The sequence below is a fragment of the Coenobita brevimanus genome, chromosome 92 (assembly GCF_032717465.1).
Source record: "Coenobita brevimanus isolate Jiangsu-jjx chromosome 92, ASM3271746v2, whole genome shotgun sequence".
Lineage (NCBI taxonomy): Eukaryota > Metazoa > Arthropoda > Malacostraca > Decapoda > Coenobitidae > Coenobita > Coenobita brevimanus.
Window position 1 is genome coordinate 17,011,994 of NC_137045.1, and position 22,750 is coordinate 17,034,743.

Sequence of the window (22,750 nt, forward strand, 5' to 3'; positions counted from 1 at the left end):
TTAGCTGAAGAAGGTGTACGGCAAGACCCACCACCTTCTTTTGTTGTATGTGTACCATTACAACAATAAATGTTTCAGTCACTTCATCGATGTTTAATTCCCTCTTGTTAGTTAGGTGCCTCTGCTTACGAACTTGTCAGTGAATCCTACCCCTACAGATATTAGGGTAACTGGTGTTTCAGTTGAACATATTTGGGTTAGTTTTAGCTTACGAGTTGTTCGTTCGTGTACGAGGTTAGTTGACATTAAAGAGTACCTTACATATGTTAAGATATCAGAAAAGCAGAGTTGATATTCTAATATATTGCCAAAGTATTTTTTCAACTATTAGAACATTATAGCATCTACAAGGAGTAATTTGGATGTAGATGATTTGCAGCCGTCATTAGTTTTCTCGTCCTCTGCCGTGTAAAGTGAACCAGGTTATTCTCCATTGCTTAAAGAAGATACGCTTGCAAATAGTTTTCAGTTTGTAGTATTAATGTGTGTGGTGTTCTTATACAGCCAGTGTCAAGTTTGTGCCACTGAGATACAGCTTAGGGTCTAAAATGTCTTACTGTAGAATCACTCTCGTCAAAGCTAGTCTCTCTCGTCTTTGTTTACATTCGTGTGTCAGCAGACGGTGGCCATGGTCGGTTCAGTCACTGAGAAAATGCTTATTTTAGTACTTTTAATGAAAGGCAAGTTTTCTATCACCAGTAAAACATACATTAGACTTTAGTTTATCATATGGCACTAATGTCAGGTATGAAAATCAAAGTATTTTCTTGTGGTGCTCTATCATATGGTTTCGTCTGCGCCTATTCATACTGTTTTGGGATTCATCTGCTGCCTATTGATGTGGTTCGTCTACTGCCTATTCATACTGTCTTGGGATTCATCTGCTCCCCATTGATGTGGTTTCGTCTGCTGTTCATTTGCGCGGTTTCGTCCACTGCTTTTAAGGTTTTTTATATTAGTGTTTCAGTGATGCTGAATAAATGACAAGTGACCATTGGTATTATGCGAGTCAGTCACCTCCCCCCCCCTTTTTTTTTTTTTTTTTTTGCCCACCAGTAGTCTCAGTGTTCCGACTAGAGTTTTCATAATTTTAATGGATGTTATGTTAAAAAGGTTGCTATAACAGGTAAGAGGGAATGATGTGAATGAGGAACTTTTTGAACCCTTCCTCAACTTATCCTTCAGTTGGAATGGGAGATCAGGATGTTAGGGGAGCTCAGTGGTAAAGTGCCAGACTCGGAACCGGGGGGTCGTAAGTTCAAGCCACGCCTGGTAGCTGCCATGCTGGGAGGGATAGTGCCCTCCAGTCACCTTGCAGGGCTTTATGATCTAATAAGGTCAAGCTTGGGGGAACATTTCTCTTTCTCTTTCAGGATGATAGTGGATAGTGATCTAACTTTAAATGTGGGGATGTTGGAATGATGATGCTGAAGAGATCTAACTTTGGCTATAGTGCTTATTTATTTACGTACTGTACCCTTTTTCAGAATGGATCATCAAGCCCTGTCCAACGTTACTAATGACTCCCTGTCACCTGAACTGGGTGGGGGGGTGACACAGAAGCACAGTCTTTCCCCGGTGATTGACTTACGACCTGTGGATGCCGGGATCAGACCAATCAGTGATGAAATTGCCCCAGTCCAGGACAGCCTTCACCAGGACATGCAGGTTTTTTTTTTTTTTTTTTTTTTTTTTTTTTTCCACCTTGGCACTAAACTAATATCAGAAAAAAAACAATAGCCCCACATTTTAGTGTCTGTTACTCTGAGCAACTTATCTTCAGTCAGCAGTTAAAATCAGCCTTACGTTCACCCACACTGGCAGACGAAAAAATATGTATATATAGGAAAGCCCTTAATTCACGCGAACTTTTTTCACGCGATTTTGGTTATCTATGAATTTTTTGTACAATAATTAAAACATAAAATTATAGTATTCAAATAAATAATTTTAATATACAAGAGAAAGAAATAAAATATAAAAATGCCTACCTTCTGCCCGTGTGCATACTGTACATATGTGCGTGTGTGTGTGTGTGTGTGTGTGTTTGTGTGTGTGTGTGTGTGAGTGTGTGTGTGGGAGGCCGGTCTACCACGCACCACACAGTCAGTTTGAATCCGACGGTCAAACCATGCGTGACTCGCGAACCGTTATTTGTGGCTTATTTTTCTGCCTTCCAGTGATTGCTTGCCTTGTCTGCCAACATGGGGCCTAAGCATAGTGCTAGTGATGCATGCGGTAACACACCAAAACGGACTTGTCAAGTGATGTTGCTGACAGAGAAAGTTAAAGTGTTGGACAAACTTAAGGGAGGAATGTCGGCGACAATTCTCCATCAGGACGATTCCCCGTCATTTATTTACATACCACTTTATTTAGCAAGTACAGTACACTAGTTTTTTACTTATCTATCTATCTATCTATTGCCAGACGCCTCAATCCCATTTGGGGTGGCCACAAACAAATCGCCTCCAAGTCGCCCTGTCCCCCGCCATTTCACTGCCCTGCTCCCAACTAACACCCCCCTCTCTCATATACCTCTCCACCCCATCCCTCCATCTCATCCTCGGCCTCCCCCTCCCTCTTCCCCCCTCCACCTCACTCACATACACTCTCTTCGTCAGTCTTTCACCCTCCATCCTCTCCACATGGCCAAACTACCTTAGTGTGTTCCTCATAACGCTTCCTATCACATCCACATCCACACCACAACGCTCCTTTATATCCTCATTTGTCAGCCTGTTTCTCCATGTGACTCCACAGGCTCTTCTTAAATAACTCATTTCCACTGCTCTCACTCTTGATTTGTATCCTTCCAACAACGTCCAAGCTTCACTTCTGTACGAAGAGAGAACCTGTATTTTTTCACTTCTGTACGTTAGAGTTGGTATCACAATACTGTCATGTAGTAATTTTTTCACTTCCATGCTCACTTCCCTGTTTCTTATCACTGCTTTCAAAGAACCAGCAACCTTTCTTCCCTGCTGTACCCTTTCAAGCACTTCACCCTTCAAACCTCCATCCTTACTCATCACACTACCCAAGTACTTAAACATACTCACATTTTCCAATTCCTCACAATCCAACCTCGCTGTACATTCACTGACTTCACCTCTCTCCAAGACCATCACTTTACTCTTCCCTACATTCACCTTTAGATTCCATTTCTTACACACTCTCCCAAACTCATCCACCAAGCCTTGCAGCTCCCCTTCGTCTTCACTCAGCAACACAGTATCATCTGCAAACAACAGTACAGGGATTTTCCAAACACTATCCTCTCTCACCAGGGCCACTCCAACATCCACTACCCTACCTTGTACCTCTTTTATTACCCCATCCATGTACAGATTGAACAACCATGGAGACATGACACATCCCTGTTTCAGCCTACCTTTCAGAGAGAAAAATTCACTTAGTTCACCATCCGCACGCACTGCAGCCTTCGCACCATCGTACATACTCTTCACAGCATTCAACAACTTCCCATCTACTCCATATATTCTTAACACTTTCCACAATCCTTGTCTATCCACACTGTCATATGCTTTCTCCAAATCCATGAAAGCCGCATACGACTTCTTTCCCATCTCTAGAAACTTTTCCACTAAAGATCTAAGAATGAACATCTGATCTACACAACCTCTTCCCTTCCTAAATCCTCCCTGTTCTTCTCCAAATAATTTCTCTGTTCTTTCTCTAACTCTGTCAATAAGTATCCTACCATACACTTTTCCTATTATACTAAGAAGACAAATGCCCCTATGATTACCACACACTTCTTTTTCCCCTTTTCCTTTGTACAAGGGAATAATTATAATAATAATAATCTGGCCTTTTGTTTCTCAAAAGCGCCAGTTCTTCCTTTTGGGAATTCACTAGCGCTCGTTATTTTTACAATTACAAGAATTGTGACATTTCTTGTATACAATACAAGCTACATCATATATACATGAAAGTGGCAAAAATTAAACCCTATAATCATCTGTCATAGTACCTCTCTCCAGGTCGTAGCATTTTGAAAAAAGAAAGGCTTTCAGCTGTCTCTTAAAGGATTCAGCAGTAGAGAGTTGTCTTATGGACAATGGCAATCTGTTATATAATCTAGGGGCTCTATATGCAAAAGAACGATCAGAGAAAGATGACTGGTGAATGGCTCCTGGCTCGTCAAGACGCAAGGAATCATCTTCACTGCGTAACATCACACCTGGGCGTGTCGATGGGAGTTTTAACAATTTAGCAAGATACTTCGGTTCACCAAACTTAAGAACCTTGAATGTAATAAGACACAGTTTAAATTCAATTCTAGCCTTTACTGGTAACCAATGCAACTCAATCAGAAACGGGGTAGTTGAGGTTCTTGGGGGGAGACCAAAGATAAGCCGTGCCGCCCTGTTCAACACAGACTGAACTTTTGTTAGTATATTATTTGGAAGACCAACCCACAGTGAATTACAATAATCAACACGAGACAAGACCACTGCATGGACCAATGTTAGGAGGCACTGTCTATTCAGGAATCTTCTCACAGAATACAGATTTCTGATATGCAAGTTACACCCTCTTACAACCTGATTAATGTGTTCTTTGTAATTTAACTTAGAATTAAAATAAACACCCAAATTTCGAACAGAACTGACTGGATGCAGCTGTGACACGCCAATGTTCAAAGCCAGGGCATTGTCAGTGTCATCACCCCTTCTGTTTCCTCTGATGATGATGATCTCAGTTTTACCATCATTCAGCTTAAGTTTCCTCTTATCCATCCAAATCTTAATATCAGACATTAGAGATTCAAACTTTATCTTAATATCGTTGATATCTGACATCTTAACATAGAGCTGGTTGTCATCAGCATAAAAATGATAGGACACATCATGAGCATCAAGTAGAGACGATAAACTACTTGTGTAGATAGTAAATAGAATTGGACCCAAAACTGATCCTTGAGGGACTCCAAATAGAAGAGGAGCAGAATCAGAGCTAGCGTAATCAACAACCACTCTCTGAGATCTGTCCGACAGATACGACTTAAGGAGCAAAAGGGCACTATCACGAACGCCATAAAAATACAGATCATCCAACAATAGTTTATGATCTACTGTATCAAAAGCTGCAGACAGATCCAAAAGAACTAGGAGAGAGGACATCCCACTACAAGTGTTTGCCACCAAGTCGCTCTGAATCCTTGTTAGTGCAGTTTCAGTCGAATGGTATTTTCTGTATGCTGATTGAACAACAGGAACAACTCTGTTGTGTTCCAGTAGTGGTAAGAGTTGGTCAAGTATGGCCCGCTCAGTAATCTTGGATAAAAAAGACAGGTTAGAGACAGGACGATAATTTGTCATGCTCTCGACATCAAGGCCAGGTTTCTTAATTAGCGGCCTAAGCAAAGCACGTTTCTCAGACTGCACAAAATTACTTTCTAAGAAGCATCTATTTATTATGTTGCAGATAAAGTCTGCAGCATGCTCATACACATCAGGCAGTCGTGACATGTTACATGGATCGAGTGAGCAAAATGTTTTATTAAGTTCTCTGATGTAACATTTGACTTTGTTTACATCCAGTGGATGAAATGTTGAAAGCAAATGATCCCTGGTGCACCGTGGCTGGAAGTCAACTGAGTACACTTCACTAGGAGAACTGCTGTCTAAATCACTTCTTATGCGAGATATCTTACTTGTAAAAAATGAAGCAAAATCAGAAGCCAATTGGGCATCAGATAAAGAAGTTGGTTTAACAATTACATTCCTCCGACCAACCAAATTGTTCACAACTGCAGACAATTTTTTTTGATCACCACCACATGAATCAACTTTATTTTGATAATACCTAGCCTTTTGGGCTTTTACAGTGTGAACGACTGCTCTTCTCGCAAAAACATAACGCAAACGAGTTACTTCGGTCCGCTGCAAGCGCCACTCACGTTCTGCCCTTCTACGTTGTCTACGCAAAGAATTAATGGATGGACCATACTACGGAGAATTATCACGTACAGTGATTGTTTTTACTACCTCAGGACAATAATAGTCAAAAATTGACCTGAGCTCGTTGTTGTAAATATCAACCAATTCACCAGAAGAAAGACTTGAAGAATCGATGGAGTTTAAACGTTGATCAATTTCAAAACACATCAACTGGCGGTCAACATTGTTATAATTTCTGAACCTGATGACCTTCTGATATGAAGGGGATTTCGGGACATCAAAACTAAGAGTGATCAGAGCATGATCAGAGATGAGGGGGTCAAATGAGTCAACCTTCACATCTGATACGTGCCTGCAACCAACAGGGGACAAGATCAAGTCAAGGACATGTCCTGAGACATGAGTTGGATTACTCACATGATTGAAAAAATTGTTCTGGGTGATCAACTCAAGGAATTCTGAAGAAAATGGTTTTGACTCTGGACTGTCAACCCAATAATTGAAATCACCACAAACAAGAAGTCCTCCAGGTCTAAGAGAAAACCCTTCAAGAAACTGCCCAAACTCCTCCATAAAACCTCGATCTCTGCCCGGATGACCTGGTCGATAGACAATTGCAATTCTAATGGTATTCTGATGGAAATTTATTAATACTTCCATAAATTCAAATGATGATGGGGTCAGGTCTGAGTCAATGAGAGAAACGTTTGCAAGTGCTGCAGAGTAGATGAGTGCTACGCCTCCTCCTGGATAGTCAGCAGCAGGCCTGGGAATACTAATAATAGAATGTGTCTTAGGCTAGGCATTACGAATAATATCGATATCAGACTCATACAACCAGGTTTCAGTCAAGCACAATATGTCAAGCTCGTGCTGATTTAGGGTTTCATTAATATAGTCTATCTTATTACGGATGGAACGAATATTTAAAAGACCCATCCTTAACTGGTTCAAGAGGGACGTAGTCAGTTTTTTGAATGGTCAAAATTGGTGTTTTCAATCAATCTATTCCTATGAGAAATCATAATTGGACATTCTCTACTTGAAGCAAAATGGGCAACCACCTGTGACTTTGAATTAGCATCTTGATGTCTTAAAGAGGAGCAGTTGATGCATTTGGGAGAATTTCTGTTACTACAGTCCTTAGATTTATGGGCTCCAGCACAAAAGACACATTTAGGTTCATCACTTTTCCTAGAACATCTCTCAAATGTATGACCAAAGCCTTGACAGTGATGACACTGTGTAACCCAGAATCTATCGAAAGCACGGCATCTTGTAAGATCCACATAGATGTAATTGCCCTGTTCTACAATGGAGGATCTCACCTCTGGCGACATCTTCAAGACAGCAGTTTTGGTGTCATTCCTTGTCCTTGTGAAGAGAAGGTTGAGGGTACAACCTCGATCAACGAGCATCTTAATTTTATTGTTTTTTCTCAGAATATTTGGGATGTCAGAGTCATCCAAGGAAAAGGAAAGGCCTGTCACAGTCATTTTAGGCAACATTTTCTTTGGCTCTGATATGCAAAAAGTGCCCTCAGAGCCAAAATGATCAGTCAGCACCCCAGTTGCTTCCCCCTTGGCCTCAGCTGACGGAAACTTCATTACCAGCCCACCAGCCTTGGTCTTAAGGCAGCTGTCAACTGGTACCGAGTTAAGTACGCCTCTGATGTCTTCTGGTCCCATCTGATTTGTCAGGGCACTAGCGCCACTCTCTGGTTTCACAATCAGTACATGCTGACTATGAATGGCTTTTTTCTGGCCATGAGCACTGATCTCAATCACGCCCCCAGGCAGATCCTTCCCTCCCCCCACGAGAGACCCACGAACAGCATCCGCAAATGACTTGGCCTGATCTTGTGTGACCGCCATAGGTGATGAGACCTTGGTCTCTAGTGCCTCCAGTCTATTTGATACGTCTCTGATTGCTTGAAAGATTGGCCCAATGACTTTATCTTCATACTCCTTCTTGGTACTACTTCCTCCACCAGCCAAGACCTCGTCTGCTGGTGCGACACACTGGCTACACAGCCAGCGAAAGCCCAGCTGGTGGCTCCTCTTCATGAATGGATAGTCGCCTGCATCCAAATTTTCACAATCTATATGAATCCACTCGCTGCAGTAGGTGCACTTCCGTGCTTGTGCACTTTTTGCTACAGACCTACTGCAGCGAGGGCACTGGTGTTGTTTACTCATGATAAGGGAGAACAAAAAAAACAAAATGACAACAACAGCAAAACGTATATACAATACTACCCGGGAAAAACCCGGGCAGCGCCGCCCCCGTTTGTGTCACCCTAATTTAGGAGGAAAAAAGAAAACCGAAGGAAAAAAAGCACAAAAAACAGAAATGGAAAAAAAAAACAAAAAAAACAGGGTGTCTGCGAGGTCACCACGAGCAGGTGGGGTACGACTTGACTACCCTTCTAGGAAAGGTAACCCAAACCGAGGTGCCGCAGAAGTGCTGAGATGGTATTGAAACTTTTCCCAATTTCGAGCTTTACAGCAGCAACAAGTACGTCACTTAGGCAAGACCTCATTGGTTATGATACTGCCACCTGACTTCCAATCCTCCGGGACTCTACCTTCCTCCCAGGCCAATCTGCACATCTTCCACATCCATTCTACTACTATCTCTCCCCCGTGCTTCAGCATTTCACCACACACTCCATCAATTCCTGGGGCTTTCCCCGATTTAACTTTCTTCATTGCTTCCACAACTTCTATCCTACTGATTTCTTCCTGTCTTCTCACCTCCCTCCTTTTCCCAGCCATTCCCCAGCCACTTATACTCGCATTACTTCCATCCTTTATGTTCAACAATTCCTTAAAGTGTTCTTTCCATCTGCTCACTTTTTCTCCCTTCTCCACTAGTAATCTACCATTTTTATCTTTCACTCCCCTGCTAACTTCACTTCCACCCTGTCTTACTCTTTTCACCTCTTTCCAGAACATTTTCTTACAGTCCCTCCATTTTACACTCAAATTCCTTCCAAATTCCTCATCCACTCACTTCTTCTCTCTCTTACTATGAGTTATAAAATCCACCTGAAAATTAGTTATTAAAGTATTAATTAATCAATTATAAGTATATTTATAGAATGACAGGGAATTGTCCATGTTTTGATGGTGAATTGACTTCATGGTGAATTGTCTCTGAACCGTGTGTTTGGGATGAGTCAACTGTTCTTACAATAAAAAAGGCAGAACATAGCATATGGGAGGCAGTGAGGGATAGTGCACCAGACTGTGCTAAAGTGTCTCCACCTACGCCTGTTAACTGGCTCGGAACCGTATGTTTGGGGTGAATGAGTCAACTGTTTGGACAATAAAGAATGCAGAATGTAGCATATGGGAGGCAGTGAGGGCTTGTGCACCAGACTGCTGAAGTGTATCCACCTACGCCTGTGCTTGTCAGGTTTCAGTGTTAAATTTCTTACATTTTTGTTGTTTTTCATACTTTATGCTAGTTTATAAGGTGTATGTAGTGCATAAACAGTATGATTCAGATGTAATATACTTAGTAGACATGTGTAATTATGTGCACACAAGGGCAGAACGTATACGCCAATTTACCACATACGCGAAGGGTCTGGGAACGTAACCCTCGCGTGAATTAAGGGCTTACCTGTATTCCTGTTTCATGGTCACGATAGTGTGACTCTTCAGCCAACCTTACTTTCCTTTGAAAATTTGTTTTTAATTGCATTAGTTATTGCATTTCACATGTAGGTTGCCATATTAATGTCAGATATAATGTTGACCCCAATGGAAAACACTTGCAGGTTTCTTTTCCAATGGGAAAATGTTACCCGCTTGTGAAAGAGTGACCAACCTAACCTGACCTTCCCTTATCTAATCTAACAACCCAACATAACCCAACTTCATGTTTGATCTATTTACTTAAGGATTCAGGTGGTAGGTTATGGCAACTATCATCCACTCACTTGATGTACTGCTGCCAACTTCCTTCACCTTTATGATTCTGTTTCTGGATCTGCCCTCCTCTCTTCCCACGTATCCCTTTCCTTCCTGTCACATTTTATTACCCTTCTTTCCACTTTAGGTGGCTCTGTGCTGAGTGACAAGCTTAATGGTTTCCAGCAACCCAGTTGGCCTTTTTTTTTTTTTTTTTTTTTTTTTTTTTTTTATGTGAGGAAGAAGGAACCAAAGGCCACAAGCTCGCAATTATTGCTCCAAGAGAAAAACAAAATACAAGAGAGAGCCAAATTCAAGATCCAATCATTTCGAGATGCCTGGACACACTGCGTTTGAAAGACTGGGGATCATAGGAAGCAGGAAATACAGACAGAGGGAGACAGTTCCAGAGTTGACCTGTTGCAAAAATGAAGGACTGGGAGTAACAGTTAACTCTTGCATTAGAGAGTTGGACAGAAAAGGGATGAGAGTTTGCTGCTAGATGGGTGCTACACATCCCTCATAGAGGTGGAGGAATGCATGCAGACGGTTCAGAGGAGCAGTGACCATTGAAGTAGCGATAGAAAAGAGATAAAGATGCAACAGTACAGCGAAGAGACAGAGGTTGAAGGGAGTCAGTAAGGGGAGGAGAGTTAATAAGATGAAAAGCCTTTGACTCCACCCTATTGAGAAGAGCTGTATGCGGGGAGTCTCCCCACACATGAGAGTTGTACTCCACACAGGGGCGGATAAAACCCCTGTATAGAGTCAACAATTGAGCAGGGGTAAAGAAGGAACGGAGTCAGCTTAGCAGGTATACCCCGATTTAACGATACAGTTGGTTAGGTAAAAACTCATCGTTGGGCAGAGTATCGTATATTGGGGTAGATTTCACATGTAATGTAATAGGATGCATTTTTCAGCCATGGGTTTCCCTCCCAGCCAAGTCCAAAACCCACCCAAATGAGCCCAAATACAAGTTTAAAGCCAGTCTAAATGGCCTAACAGCTGTAAAACATGCTAACCTAAGCCTAACACCTGTAAGTAACTCACTAAAACCAACAAATAAAGTCTGAAAATTGTCAAATATAAGTCTGGAAAATATCGAGTTTAGTAAACTATACCCCAAAATGACAATGATCACCCCACTTATAGCTAAAACACATTAATCTTAGTCTACAAACAGTTCATAAATCAACCTAAACACAATTTTAGTCTAAAATATCATCCAAAGTAGTTTTAAAAAACCAAAACCCATCGTTAAACCAGGGTTTGGGCATCATTAGGTGGGGTATAAAGGTATTTCTACCCCCATCATTAAGCCGGGGCATCACATCTAGAGGTATCATATATCGAGGTACAGTCATCTCACATAAAGTGCGCCTTTGCAAAGTGCATCTCGCCTGATGTGCGACGGGGACCTGACAATAATTAATTATTTAGAAAGTGCATTTGCTACTTGCAGTGTGCGACAGGCATGAAAAATTGAGGCCAATACGGTATTCTCTTGTAATTCGCGAGCATAATTTGTATCACGCAGTGGGTAAGGGTGGGGCTGGTGAGTATTTGTGGTGGGGTGCTGCTGGTGTGATGTAATGTCTGTAGTGTCTGACCTGGCCATTGAGGGTTTCCTGGAGCAGCAACAGGCAGCACCTAACCTAGTGCAAACTCAGATGTGCATTCCATAAAACTGGCCACACAATGTTGTGCTTTAAGAGCATTCGTTAATCACTGGCACAGTTGTCACCAGGGTTGCCATTTGATATTTTTCATTACCAAATGTGAGGAAATTTGGTAATAAAAAATTTGATCGGTAATGATTCAGAATGATTAATTACCAAAAATTTGATCAATAATGATTCAGAATTATTAATAACCAAAAATCCGATCGCTAATGATTCAGAATGATTCATTACCAAAAGGATTTTTCACATGTATAAGTGTACTGAAGATGAAGACAGTGGATTATCTTTTTTTTTTTCCTTTTAATGCAAGAAAGAAGTAACCAAAGGCTACGAGCCCACAAACCATTCCTTCAAAGAAAAAAAAGCAAAAATAATACAAAAGAGAGCGAAAACCCCTCCAGTGGTGATGAGAGTGAAAGTGAGGCACAGGTTGGGGCCCCGTGCAGAACAGCTGTTGTGTGTTTTTATTCAACTTTCGTGGTACTGCCTCGGATACCACAACAACAATTCGCATTATCTACTCTCTGCATAATGCTGGTAAGGTCTTGAATTATCGTAATAAATATATAGTATTACTCTTGCATGTTTCTGTTGTAAGTTTTCCTTTTGCATTATAGTTAGGGATAGGTATTGGTGAATCAATATACTGTGCGAAAATTCAGGATGTGTCGCCCATAAAGCCATTTTAACATGGGATCCTATGCTTTGCAAAGTGCGAATTTATAAAATGCGAGGGGTTGTGTCACCCATATTCATGTACATAACGTGAGATGACTGTACAGTATTATTGTGTATTGCTTGGTGGTATGTACCCTCATAACCAGATAATGGGATGATGTGGTGCCCCTGTTAACTGGGTGGAGAGACCCAAATGAGACGTCCATCCAGGAATCAAACCTCCACACTTTTCGCCATGCCTTGCTGTGGTGGCAGGGTGCTGTCAACCACAAGGGAACATCGGTTCACTACATCAGATGGCCCAGCAGTAGCAGTTGCATGCCTGCAGTTGATGAGTCTGCTCAGCCATACAGACCAGTGTTGATCAACAACAACATGAGGAATCCATTTCCCATAGGGCTGGTCAGTTTTCAATGCTAGAAAAGTGCCTGAGGTCAATTTTCTATACAGGAGAGTCACTCAGGGTAGTTTTCCAAGGCATTAGATTTCTGAATAACACTGGCACTTCGTAAAGATACAAGGTTGGGTTAGATTAATATCTTCTTTCTGGCAGAAATGAATGTCTGAATTGAATGCATCACACTAAAAACCTTTCGAATTTGAGAATTTTCACCATTTGGGGGGGTTTGGTATACTGATATACAGGGTGTGGGCAGGCAACTCCACAAAGTCAACAGCAGCATAGTTTCAGTTGTTGGAGGGGAACTGAGACTGACAGATGAGGACATTCACAGGGTGGGTGAGGATCATGTGTCTTTGACTGATTCTCTGATGGTTCCAAGTGAGGATGGAGAGATCACCAGTATGGACAGGAGTGCAAGCCATGAGTCACCAGATATATTAATCATTTTGTTAAGGATGCATGGTTGCTGAGCAGAGAAGTGTGTTTGTACTGAAGTAATGGAAGTGTGATGACCAGATTGTAGTCTGACTGGGTGATCTCATATTGCACCTCCCTCCCTTTTTTTTTTAAACTAGGGATTCAGTGAAATGGCTTTATCCCTCAGACATTGGTAAAGCACATTTAAAGGGAAGAAAATAAATGTGTGGATGGTATGTCAGTAATTTGGAGCCAAGAATTTTTAAGGCTTGAATGAGGAGTGAAAAGATATTTTCCTATCCCATGTCCAGGATCATACCCATTGCATTTAATAGTGTAAATAGTTAGGATGATTGTGTTATTATTTCTGAGCAGTATAAAGTACTGGCCTTGATGAGCCGTTGATATTACTGGTAAAAGACAATATTTTTACATATTTTCTGTAAAGGTACGTTAGGTTGTCTGCATAGTACTGTATATCCTTAGTACTGGTGCAGCTGTACAATTCAGGATATTTATATTTCGTGTAGTATTATTTAATATATGGATGGGGTGATGAGAGAAGTAAAAACATGAGTAATGGAGAGGGTGATGGCATTGGTAATGAATGGTGATGGATGGAATATCTCAAATTTGTTGTATGCTGATGATGCAGTACTACTTGCAAATACCAGACAAGAACTTGGTAGACCAGTGAAGAGTTTTGCTGATGTCTGTGAGCGTCATGCCTTGAGATTAAATGTAGAAAAGAGTAAAGTGATGATTATTGGGTGAGAAGGTGACTCCCAGTGCGATGTTACAGTGAATGGAGAGAGACGAACTGGTGAGAGAGTCCAAATACCTGGGTACAGTGATAGAGAGGAAAATGTGCAAAAGAAGTGGAAAGTAGAGTGACACAAGGAAGGAAAGTAGCTGGTGCTATGAAACCCTTGATAAGAGACAGAGGCTTGAGTGTTGCAGCTGCACGAGGGTTACATGAAGGAGTGTTTGTGCCAACTTTAACATATGGATGTGAGACTATGATGTGGTATGAAAATGAAAAGTTAAGAATGAGAGCAGTGGAGATGGGACTGCTGAGGAATGTATGTGGTGTACAGAGAGTGGAAAGGATATGAAATAATGTGATTCGTGAAAGATGTGGAATGAGGAAGTCTGTGGACACCAGAATTGAAGAAAGTGTACTGAGATGGTATCGTCATGTGGAGAGAATGGATAACAATTGAGTGGTGAAAAGGTATATCTGAGCGAATTTGAAGGAGGCAAGGTAGGCCAAGGAGAAGGTGGAGAGATATGGTGGATGAGTGTGTGAGGAAGAGAGGTTTGGAAGTCGGTGAGGCTAGAGGACTGACAAGAGATCGAGCTGGCTGGATTAATATTGTGAGAAGTACATGATCAGGAATTTGGCACCCCTTTTTAACGACATCATGTGGATTGACTCTGTCGGATACGTTTTGTGAAGCTACAGAATGTGGTGAGTATTTTTGACGTATCCGATATAGTCAGGATTCCGGGGGCTTGAATGATGAGTGAATGGAAGCGTGGCCTATTGGATTGGGCAAATTTGGGGGTGTATGGACATTGCTACTCCTAAACTGCCCTAGGAAAGGAGGTCCGAATGATGATGATGATGATGATGATGGTGAGTATGATTTAAGAGTGTTTAAGAGATTACTTAAAACTATTCTAAGTACCAATGCTAACAGTGAATCCCATAACAATCCCTTTGAGTTGTAGGGGTCTATGGCTAGGCTACCATAGTCAGACATACGTAAAAGCATTTACTGTTTATCTGTCTCTTGCTACAGATGCCTTCAACCCAGAGGAGGTGACCATAAATAAATTGCCTTCATGTCACCCTTTCCTTTGCCATCAGGCTATCCTTCCAGCTACTTATTACTCTCATTTATATATCTCCATCTCATCATCGATCTCCCCTCCACCTTACTTACTACATTGTCCCAGTTAATCTCTCATTCTCCATTTTCTCCATATGGCCAAGCAATAATGATAAACATCCTTCCTCAGGCAAGTTTATTAGAAGATACAACTGGAGTCCTGAGTACAGACAAGAGCTTGAAGTTGGGGTCATTCCCGAGTCAGGAGGGAGGACGAGAGGGTCCGGAGCAGCAGGACCTTCAGCTGGGTGGTATGAGTGGTGCGAGTGGTGGCCTGCTTCACGACACACACCACTACTACCACACCCTCCACCAGGCTCCCATTATGGTCTATGAGGTACCATCAGGGAACATTGTACCTTTTGATTCCATCGTCCCAGTTCCACTGGCCAAGGATATTGAGGAGAAGAACAACGCTGGTGGAGTGGACCTACTTCAAGCTTCTGTTAATGAAGCAGTTTACACTCAGACCTCTCAGGAAATGTCACATTCTTTGTATGTCCTACATCAGCCTCAAAAGAAAGAATCGGAATCAGAAGGTATGGTTATTGAACAGATCAGTACTGGAGATGGAGTGACTCCAAATATTGTCCTAGAAAACAGAGATGGGAGTTCCTTTACTAAAGTAGATCATTCCTCCGGTATGATGCCAATTGGAACAGAGTTCAGTCTCATATCTACTTCATGTTACGACAGTTCTGTCACAACTGTTGCTAATATGGCACAACTTTCCATGTCAGCAGTATACCAGACTTCTACTGAGACTGATAGTGAAGTTGCACTAACTCTTGCAAGTCTTGGTAACCCGAAAATTGAGAAATTAGACAGAGAATGTAATCAGAACCAGAATGGAGAACATAGTGATGTAATGAGAGCAGCCTCCATTATATCAGGTGTAACTGAACAACAGTTTGATGACATTGAACAAACAGGAAATAACTTGGACGAGAATATCGCCAAAAAAGAGAACAAGCCAACTCTTGTGCTGAGAAGCAGAAAGAATAAGGGAGGCTCACACTCACAGCCTCAAGGCATGTCAATAGAGGAGACAAAGAAGGTTACAAGAAGAAAGAAAAAGAGAGAGGCCAAGGGTGCTTCATCTTTCCCCAAAGCCGAGGAGGGGGACGAGTTCATCATCCCGGACAACGTGCTGTCAGTGCGGAACATGGACAGCCCATCAGCTGCCATGCAGAATGAATCCCAGAAGGAGAATCTTTTGGGCCAGCTTTTAAAAGCCTCGGAACACTGTGAACCAGCAACCTTAATTCCAGAAGGTATTTACCTAGTTGCACTATACAGGATTTGATCTAGGCTCATGTCATCCCATTTTCATATCTTCATTTAGAGTCTTTCTGAACACACACATGCCCACATCACCGTCCCTTCCATAATATTCCAAATATCTGTATGGCACTTCTGTTTGGGAAGCTAAAGTTTTATATATTCTCCATTATTTAGAAGTTTATTCCTCCTCAACTTATATTCATGTCCTCTTGTCCCTTGATCAGGGGTAGTGGATGATGTGATTCCAGCTGTGGGGTATCGGATAATGGACATGAGCAACCTGAGCGAGATGATTCGGATGATGCACCGTTGTTCAGGGTCCATGGGAGCCATTGTTATCCAGGAACAGGCATCGCTAAGGGAGGGAGCTGTGTCACAGCTTAGTGTAATATGCACTGGGTGTCAGGTGAGTAGTCTACCAGATACTCAGCTATGGTTTCTAAAGTAGTCCTCAAGACTGTTTTCTTCATTAGGCCTGTCATCACCATCGGCATTATTGTTATCATCACCGGTTGTGCAGTTCCATGTGATACTTTATTTTGTTTTTTATTTGACCTTTTCTGTCCAGATTTAAATCACTTGTTCCTTGGAATGTTAGTCATTATTCCACATCTGATGCAACACCCATCCACCAGTTTTTTGTAATGTTACTAAAAGAAAAAAATAGAGACAGACAGACAAACTAGAACATAACTTGTGGTGTGAAAATAACAAACATACAGAGATAGACAAACAGAGCAAGCCAAGATGTGAAGATGACAGAAAAAAACATCTTGAGTATATAGAGGTTGGGGGAGTGGACTTCCTGACCACCACCTTTCTGACCATCACTTGGTGGTGGTCAGAATTAAGGTCCAAAGGAAATGGAGAAATAGAAGAAGGGAGGGACAGGAGGAAGTAGTTCATGCAAGAAAAGTGGAAGAGTTGCAAGAGGTTGGAAAACAGACAGAATATAAGAGGGATGTGTAGTAGCAATTGGGTAAATATGGATTGGAGCAGATGGGGGACGTGGAAGGTGTGTGCAAGATATTCACAGAAGAAATCTGTGCAGCTTGTGAAGTGGTGTGTGGGTTGAAGAGAAGACGAAAGGGGGTGCAGGGAACAGCATGGTGGAATGAAGAGGTGAGAGAGGCTGTGGCATAAAAGAAGAAAGTATGTAATGAGTGTATGAGAAACAGGGACATGGAAGAATTTGAGAGATGGAAGAGAGAGTTACATGTAGAAAGGAAGAGAGAAGTGAAAAGATAGGTAAGAGAAAGAAGAGAGTGGATGAGGAATTTTGAAGGAATTTGAGTGTAAAGTAGAGGGAATGTAAGAAAATGTTCTGGAAATAGGTAAAGAGAGTTAGACAGAATGCCAAAGAAGTTAGTTGGGGAGTGAAAATTAAAAATGGTACCGGTAGATTACTAGTAGAGAAGGGAGAAAACGTGAGCAGATGGAGAGAACACTTTAAAGAATTGTTGGACATAGAGAATGAAAGTAAATGCGAGTGTAAGTAGCTGGGGAATGGCTGGGAGACAGAGGGATGTGAGAAGAGAGAAAAAAATCAGTCGGATGGAAGTTGTTGAAGCAATGAAGAAAGTTAAAATGGGGAAAGCCCCAGGAATTGATGGAGTGTGGTGAAATGCTGAAGCATGGGGGAGAGATAGTAGTGGATTGGATGTGGAAGATGTGCAGATTGGCCTGGGAGGAAGGTAGAGTCCCGGAGGATTGGAAGTCAGGTATAATTATTGCCCTGTACAAAGGAAAAGGGGAAAAAGAAGTACAGTAACCTCTCAACTAACGCAGATTTAAAAAACACGTGTTCGTTTTAACATGAGCAACTATTTAAGGAGATATGTTTAACTAAGAAGAGTTTCTCGATTTAACGCGACTTTACATGTATGTGATGGTTTCAGATTAGCCGCATACACCTTGGACAGTCCTGAGCTGATAGACCGTGTGTGGCAGTTTATGTATAAATACAATTTTTTATTTGCCTGTTGCTTAAACTGGTTTTATTCGAACTTTAATATTCAAAAATGAAATTTGGCCCCATTCTGAGCAATTTGGCTCATTCTTGGACAAAATTTGGCCAGGAAAGTGATGGCTGATCTAAATTGTTACGACTTGATGCTGCAGAACAGAAAAATGAAAACCACTCAGACCAAGATAGAGCAGTTTTTTATGAAGAAGACAGAAAATTTAAGGGAGTTATCTTCATCACCAGTAACACAGGAGTCAGAGGAAGAGGAAGGACAGCAGAGCGAGGAGGGATAACAAATTTAGGGTGGGGAGTGGCTGGAGGTGGGGGAGCGGGGTAAGGAGGGACAGCAGCAGACGACGAGTGATGTATAGATGAAATGAGGCTGCATGCTGTTATTGTTTGTGACCTACTTACTATAATGAAAATGTTGCTTTTATTGTAGTGTTTTTATGACTTACTAATGCATTAATAATGTTGAGGAACTTTCATAATGCAGTGAATGAAGCAGAATTGAAAGAAAATCCACGTAAAAAACTAAAACAGTATGTATTTTGGGAGAAGTAAACAACGCTTCGGCCCAACTAGGGCTCAAATGTCGTTTATTTCTCCCCAAATATACTGTTTTTGTTTTTTAGTTGGATTTTCTTTCAAATTAATATTGTTGCTTTTAAGTTTAGAGTAGCATAACTCCCCAGATGGTTAGACTTTCCCAGACTCCATGAACGTAAGCCCCAGTATTATCATTGTTTCTTATGGGAAAATTATGTTTAAATAACGCGTTTTTAACTAATGCAACCTCTCCAGGAACCTAACCCTCGCATTATTTGAGAGGTTACTATATGTGGTAATCATAGGGGCATTTGTCGTCTTGGTGTAATAGGAAAAGTATATGATAGGAAAGGCCTACTTATTGACAGAGTTAGGGAAATAACAGAGGAATTAGTTGGAGAAGAACAGGGAGGTTTTAGGAAGGGAAGAGGTTGTGTAGATCAGATATTCATTTTTATATACATACAGTATACTGAATATATATATATATATATATATATATATATATATATATATAAAAGTGAGTTTTAAGCCAGGTACCCCTTTTTTTGGATAAGGGCTAAGGCGTTGCCCCTGGGTAGAGGATTTTGGTTTGGAGCGCGTAGCATTTTATGACCGGATGCCCTTCCTGATGTCTACCAATGACCCTTGGGTGGATTCGATCCTCCAACCCTACGGTCAGAGCGGAGCGCTCTAACCCACTGAGCCACGGCTGCTACAATATATATATATATATATATATATATATATATATATATTAGTGGGAGGTGGGGGCACTCACCATCCACTCACTCGATGTAGTGCTGCTCTCGGGTGTCTGCCCTTTCCTCTCTTCCATCCTTCTTTCCTTCCATCCTCTTCTGTCTTTCTTTCCTTCATTCTTTCCTTGTCCTTCTGCCTACGGGTGACTTTACACTCCCTCTTCTGACTTTCTCTCCTTCATTCTTTCCTTTTCCTTCTGCCTGTGGGTGACTACACTGAGTGACAAGCCAAATGGTTTCTTGTACACCAGGAAACCATTTACTACACTGGGTGGTAACCATATAACCAAATTTTGGCACCTGGTGGTTTAGTGGGTAATTATTGCACTCCAATCGGATTGAGCCGGTGAAGGTTTATATCCAAGGGATGGTTGGTGTTGATTGCTCTTGTAATGCCACTCAGGGATGAGTGAGGCTGGTCACTCTCATCTTAAATGTCAAGACCAACTGCCTAACCCCGGGCTCCTATACTCCTCATGGGGCAATGTAGGATTGGATGATGGATGGATGGATGGATGGAGATCTTTGGTGGAAAAGTTTCTCAAGAAGGGAAAGAAGTTGTATGTGGCCTTCATTGATTTTGAGAAAGCATATGATAGGGTGGATAGACAAGGAGTGTGGAAAGTATTATGAATATATGGAGTAGATGGGAAGTTGTTGAATGCCGTGAAGAGTACATATGAGGGTGCTAAGGCTGCAGTGCTTGTGAATAGTGAACTGAATGAATTCTTTTATTTGAAGATTGGATTGAAACAGGAATGTGGCATGTCTCCATGGTTGTTCAGTCTGTACATGGATGGGGTTATGAACGAGATACAAGGTAGGGCAGTGGATGTTGGAGCAGCCCAAGTGAGAGAAGGCAGGGTTTGGAAACTCCGTGTACTGTTGTTTGCAGATGATACTGTGTTGGTAAGTGAAGACGAAGGGGAGCTGCAAGGCTTGATGGTTATGTTTGGGAGAGTGTGTATGAAATGGAATCTAAAGGTGAATGTGGGGAAGAGTAAAGTTATGATCTTCGAGAGGAGTGAAGTCAGTGAATGTACAGTGAGGTTGGATTAGGAGGAAATGGAAAATGTGATTGCATTTAAGTACTTGAGTAATGTGATGAGTAAGGATGGAAGTTTAGAGGGTTAAGTGCTTGAAAGGGTACAACAAGGAAGAATGCTTGCTGGTTCCTTGAAAGCAGTGATAAGAAACAGGGACGTGAGCATGGAAGTGAAAAAGTTACAGCATGCATGACGGTATCATGATACCAACTCTAACATATGGAAGTGAAGCTTGGACCTTGTTGGAGGGACATAGGTTAAGAGTGAGAGCAGTGGAAATGAGTTATATGAGAGGACCATGTGGAGTCACATGGAGAGACAGACTGACAAATGAGGAACTAAAAGAGCATTGTGGTGTGGATGTGGATGTGATAGGAAGCATTAGGAGGAACACATTGAAGTGGTTTGGCCATGTGGAGAGGATGGAGGGTGAGAGACTGATGAGGAGAGTGTATGTGAGTGAGGTGGAGGGGGGGAATGGGAGGGGAAGGCCAAGGATGAAATGGAGGGATGGAGTGGAGAGAGAATGAGAGAGGGGATGTGAGCTGGGAGCAGGGCAATGAAATGGTGGGGGACATGGAGGCAATTTGTTTGTGGCTACCCCTTACGGGATTAAGGCGTCTGGCAATGGATAGATAGATAGAAAGAGTATTAAAATTCTAGGCATTTATGAGTATATGACATTACAGGAGTGTGGTGTGTGCACCCAGTAACTAAGCCAGTGGGATGGCGTGTGGGACATCAACGCCAGGTTTAGCAGCTATATCACTATGGGTCCAATTCTCAGCTGTTATGGGGCTACAAATACTGATTGCCGTATGGGCAAAACTGGTCCCCCTCATAATTTACTCATAAGACCATCAATAGCTGTACCTCCTTAACTGCTGAGAATTATATTCAATGTTGATACACAAGTTATTACTCAAAATTGGCTTTTGAATAACCTCTTGAAGTTTTTCACATTCCTGGGACACCCTGTATAATGAGAACTGCTACAGGAGGGTGCAGTGTGTGCAACCAGTAACCGAGCCAATGGGACTGGCCCATGGGACATCAATGCCAGGGTGGAGCAGCTCACGAATGAATTCAGTATCAAGGAGGACCAAGTGCAACGCATGCTGGAGATTCTTGGAATATTCTACCGACCTTGCGACCCTGCACTCCAGCCCATGCCACAGTCTATGGTAATCAAAGCTAGTCCATACTTATTTCCTTTTTTGGTAATGTATCATACCTTGTACTTCAACTCACTGAGTGAGAGAGGTCCTTCCCAATGCAAATAAAATTGCTATATAGTTGCCTAAAAAAAAAAAAAAAAAGAAGAAGAAAAAAAAGTGAAGGGGCTAATGAGTTATTAACCCGTTAACTGCGCATGGCGGTTTTTTGGAGGTGTCTGTGGTGCGCAGACATAGGGGTAAAAATGAAATTTCCCAAAGGCCAAATTTTGTCTTAAGAATTGAAAGAACACATGCCAAAGTATATAGTAACGAAATATTAGCTCAATATTTACCTTGGTAAAGCCATGGATGAACATCGAAGTGTCTGATTCCCTATTGGAATGTATGGTTTTTGTTTTCTTTTTCGATTTCAGTTTCGGTTTTGAAGGCTCAAACATGCTTGCATGGGTCGGCCTTGGTCACCATGGCAGTATATTCGAAATTCACGTGCGCATACAGGGCTGTATTGAGCAGTCGCACTCGGAACAGCCAAGGCTGTATAGAGCAGTTAACGGGTTAATACATTAAGCAGTATTGTATTATGAAAAGTTATACTAGGCTATATTGTAAGTAGCTTCAGAGATTTAATGCCTCTTCCTTAGTGAATTTGTTTTGCACATGAGATCTCATGTACATTATTAATGGAAGCTGTTTGGATATGAAAACAATGTAGGTAGCATACAGAAGAATGTTAAGATGTAGTAAGCAAAATAAATAACTAGGGAAGAGGTGCTACAGAGTTTCCCATACCGACAAGAATATGATACTATGTGTAACAGTATGATATTATATTTGTTGATCTGCAGACCATGGAAAGCGCTCCTGTGCAGCCCACCAAGAAAAAACGAAAGAAAAAATCGGACACAGATTCATCTGGAAAGCCAAAGAACCTTGTGTGTTCTGTCTGCAAAGAGAGATTTGTTGGGGTAAGTTAGCTAGGGCCCATCAGGCTGGTACTGTGAATATAGTTATTGTGGATTTTGTCAGTTTGTTTTTACC

At 41.7% G+C, this 22,750-nt stretch overlaps 1 protein-coding gene across 1 annotated transcript in view; it reads left to right on the top strand.

The window, feature by feature from the left end:
* The first annotated feature begins 1,488 nt into the window (after nucleotides 1-1,488).
* LOC145412240 (uncharacterized) overlaps nucleotides 1,489-22,750 on the top strand; it is a 60,503-nt gene continuing 39,241 nt past the window's right edge. Inside the window, exons 1-6 of the mRNA XM_080282180.1 lie at nucleotides 1,489-1,668; nucleotides 12,859-13,033; nucleotides 15,033-16,202; nucleotides 16,437-16,618; nucleotides 21,533-21,718; nucleotides 22,558-22,677. Coding sequence (XP_080138306.1) covers nucleotides 1,489-1,668; nucleotides 12,859-13,033; nucleotides 15,033-16,202; nucleotides 16,437-16,618; nucleotides 21,533-21,718; nucleotides 22,558-22,677 — 2,013 coding nt within the window. The remainder of the gene's footprint in view (nucleotides 1,669-12,858; nucleotides 13,034-15,032; nucleotides 16,203-16,436; nucleotides 16,619-21,532; nucleotides 21,719-22,557; nucleotides 22,678-22,750) is intronic.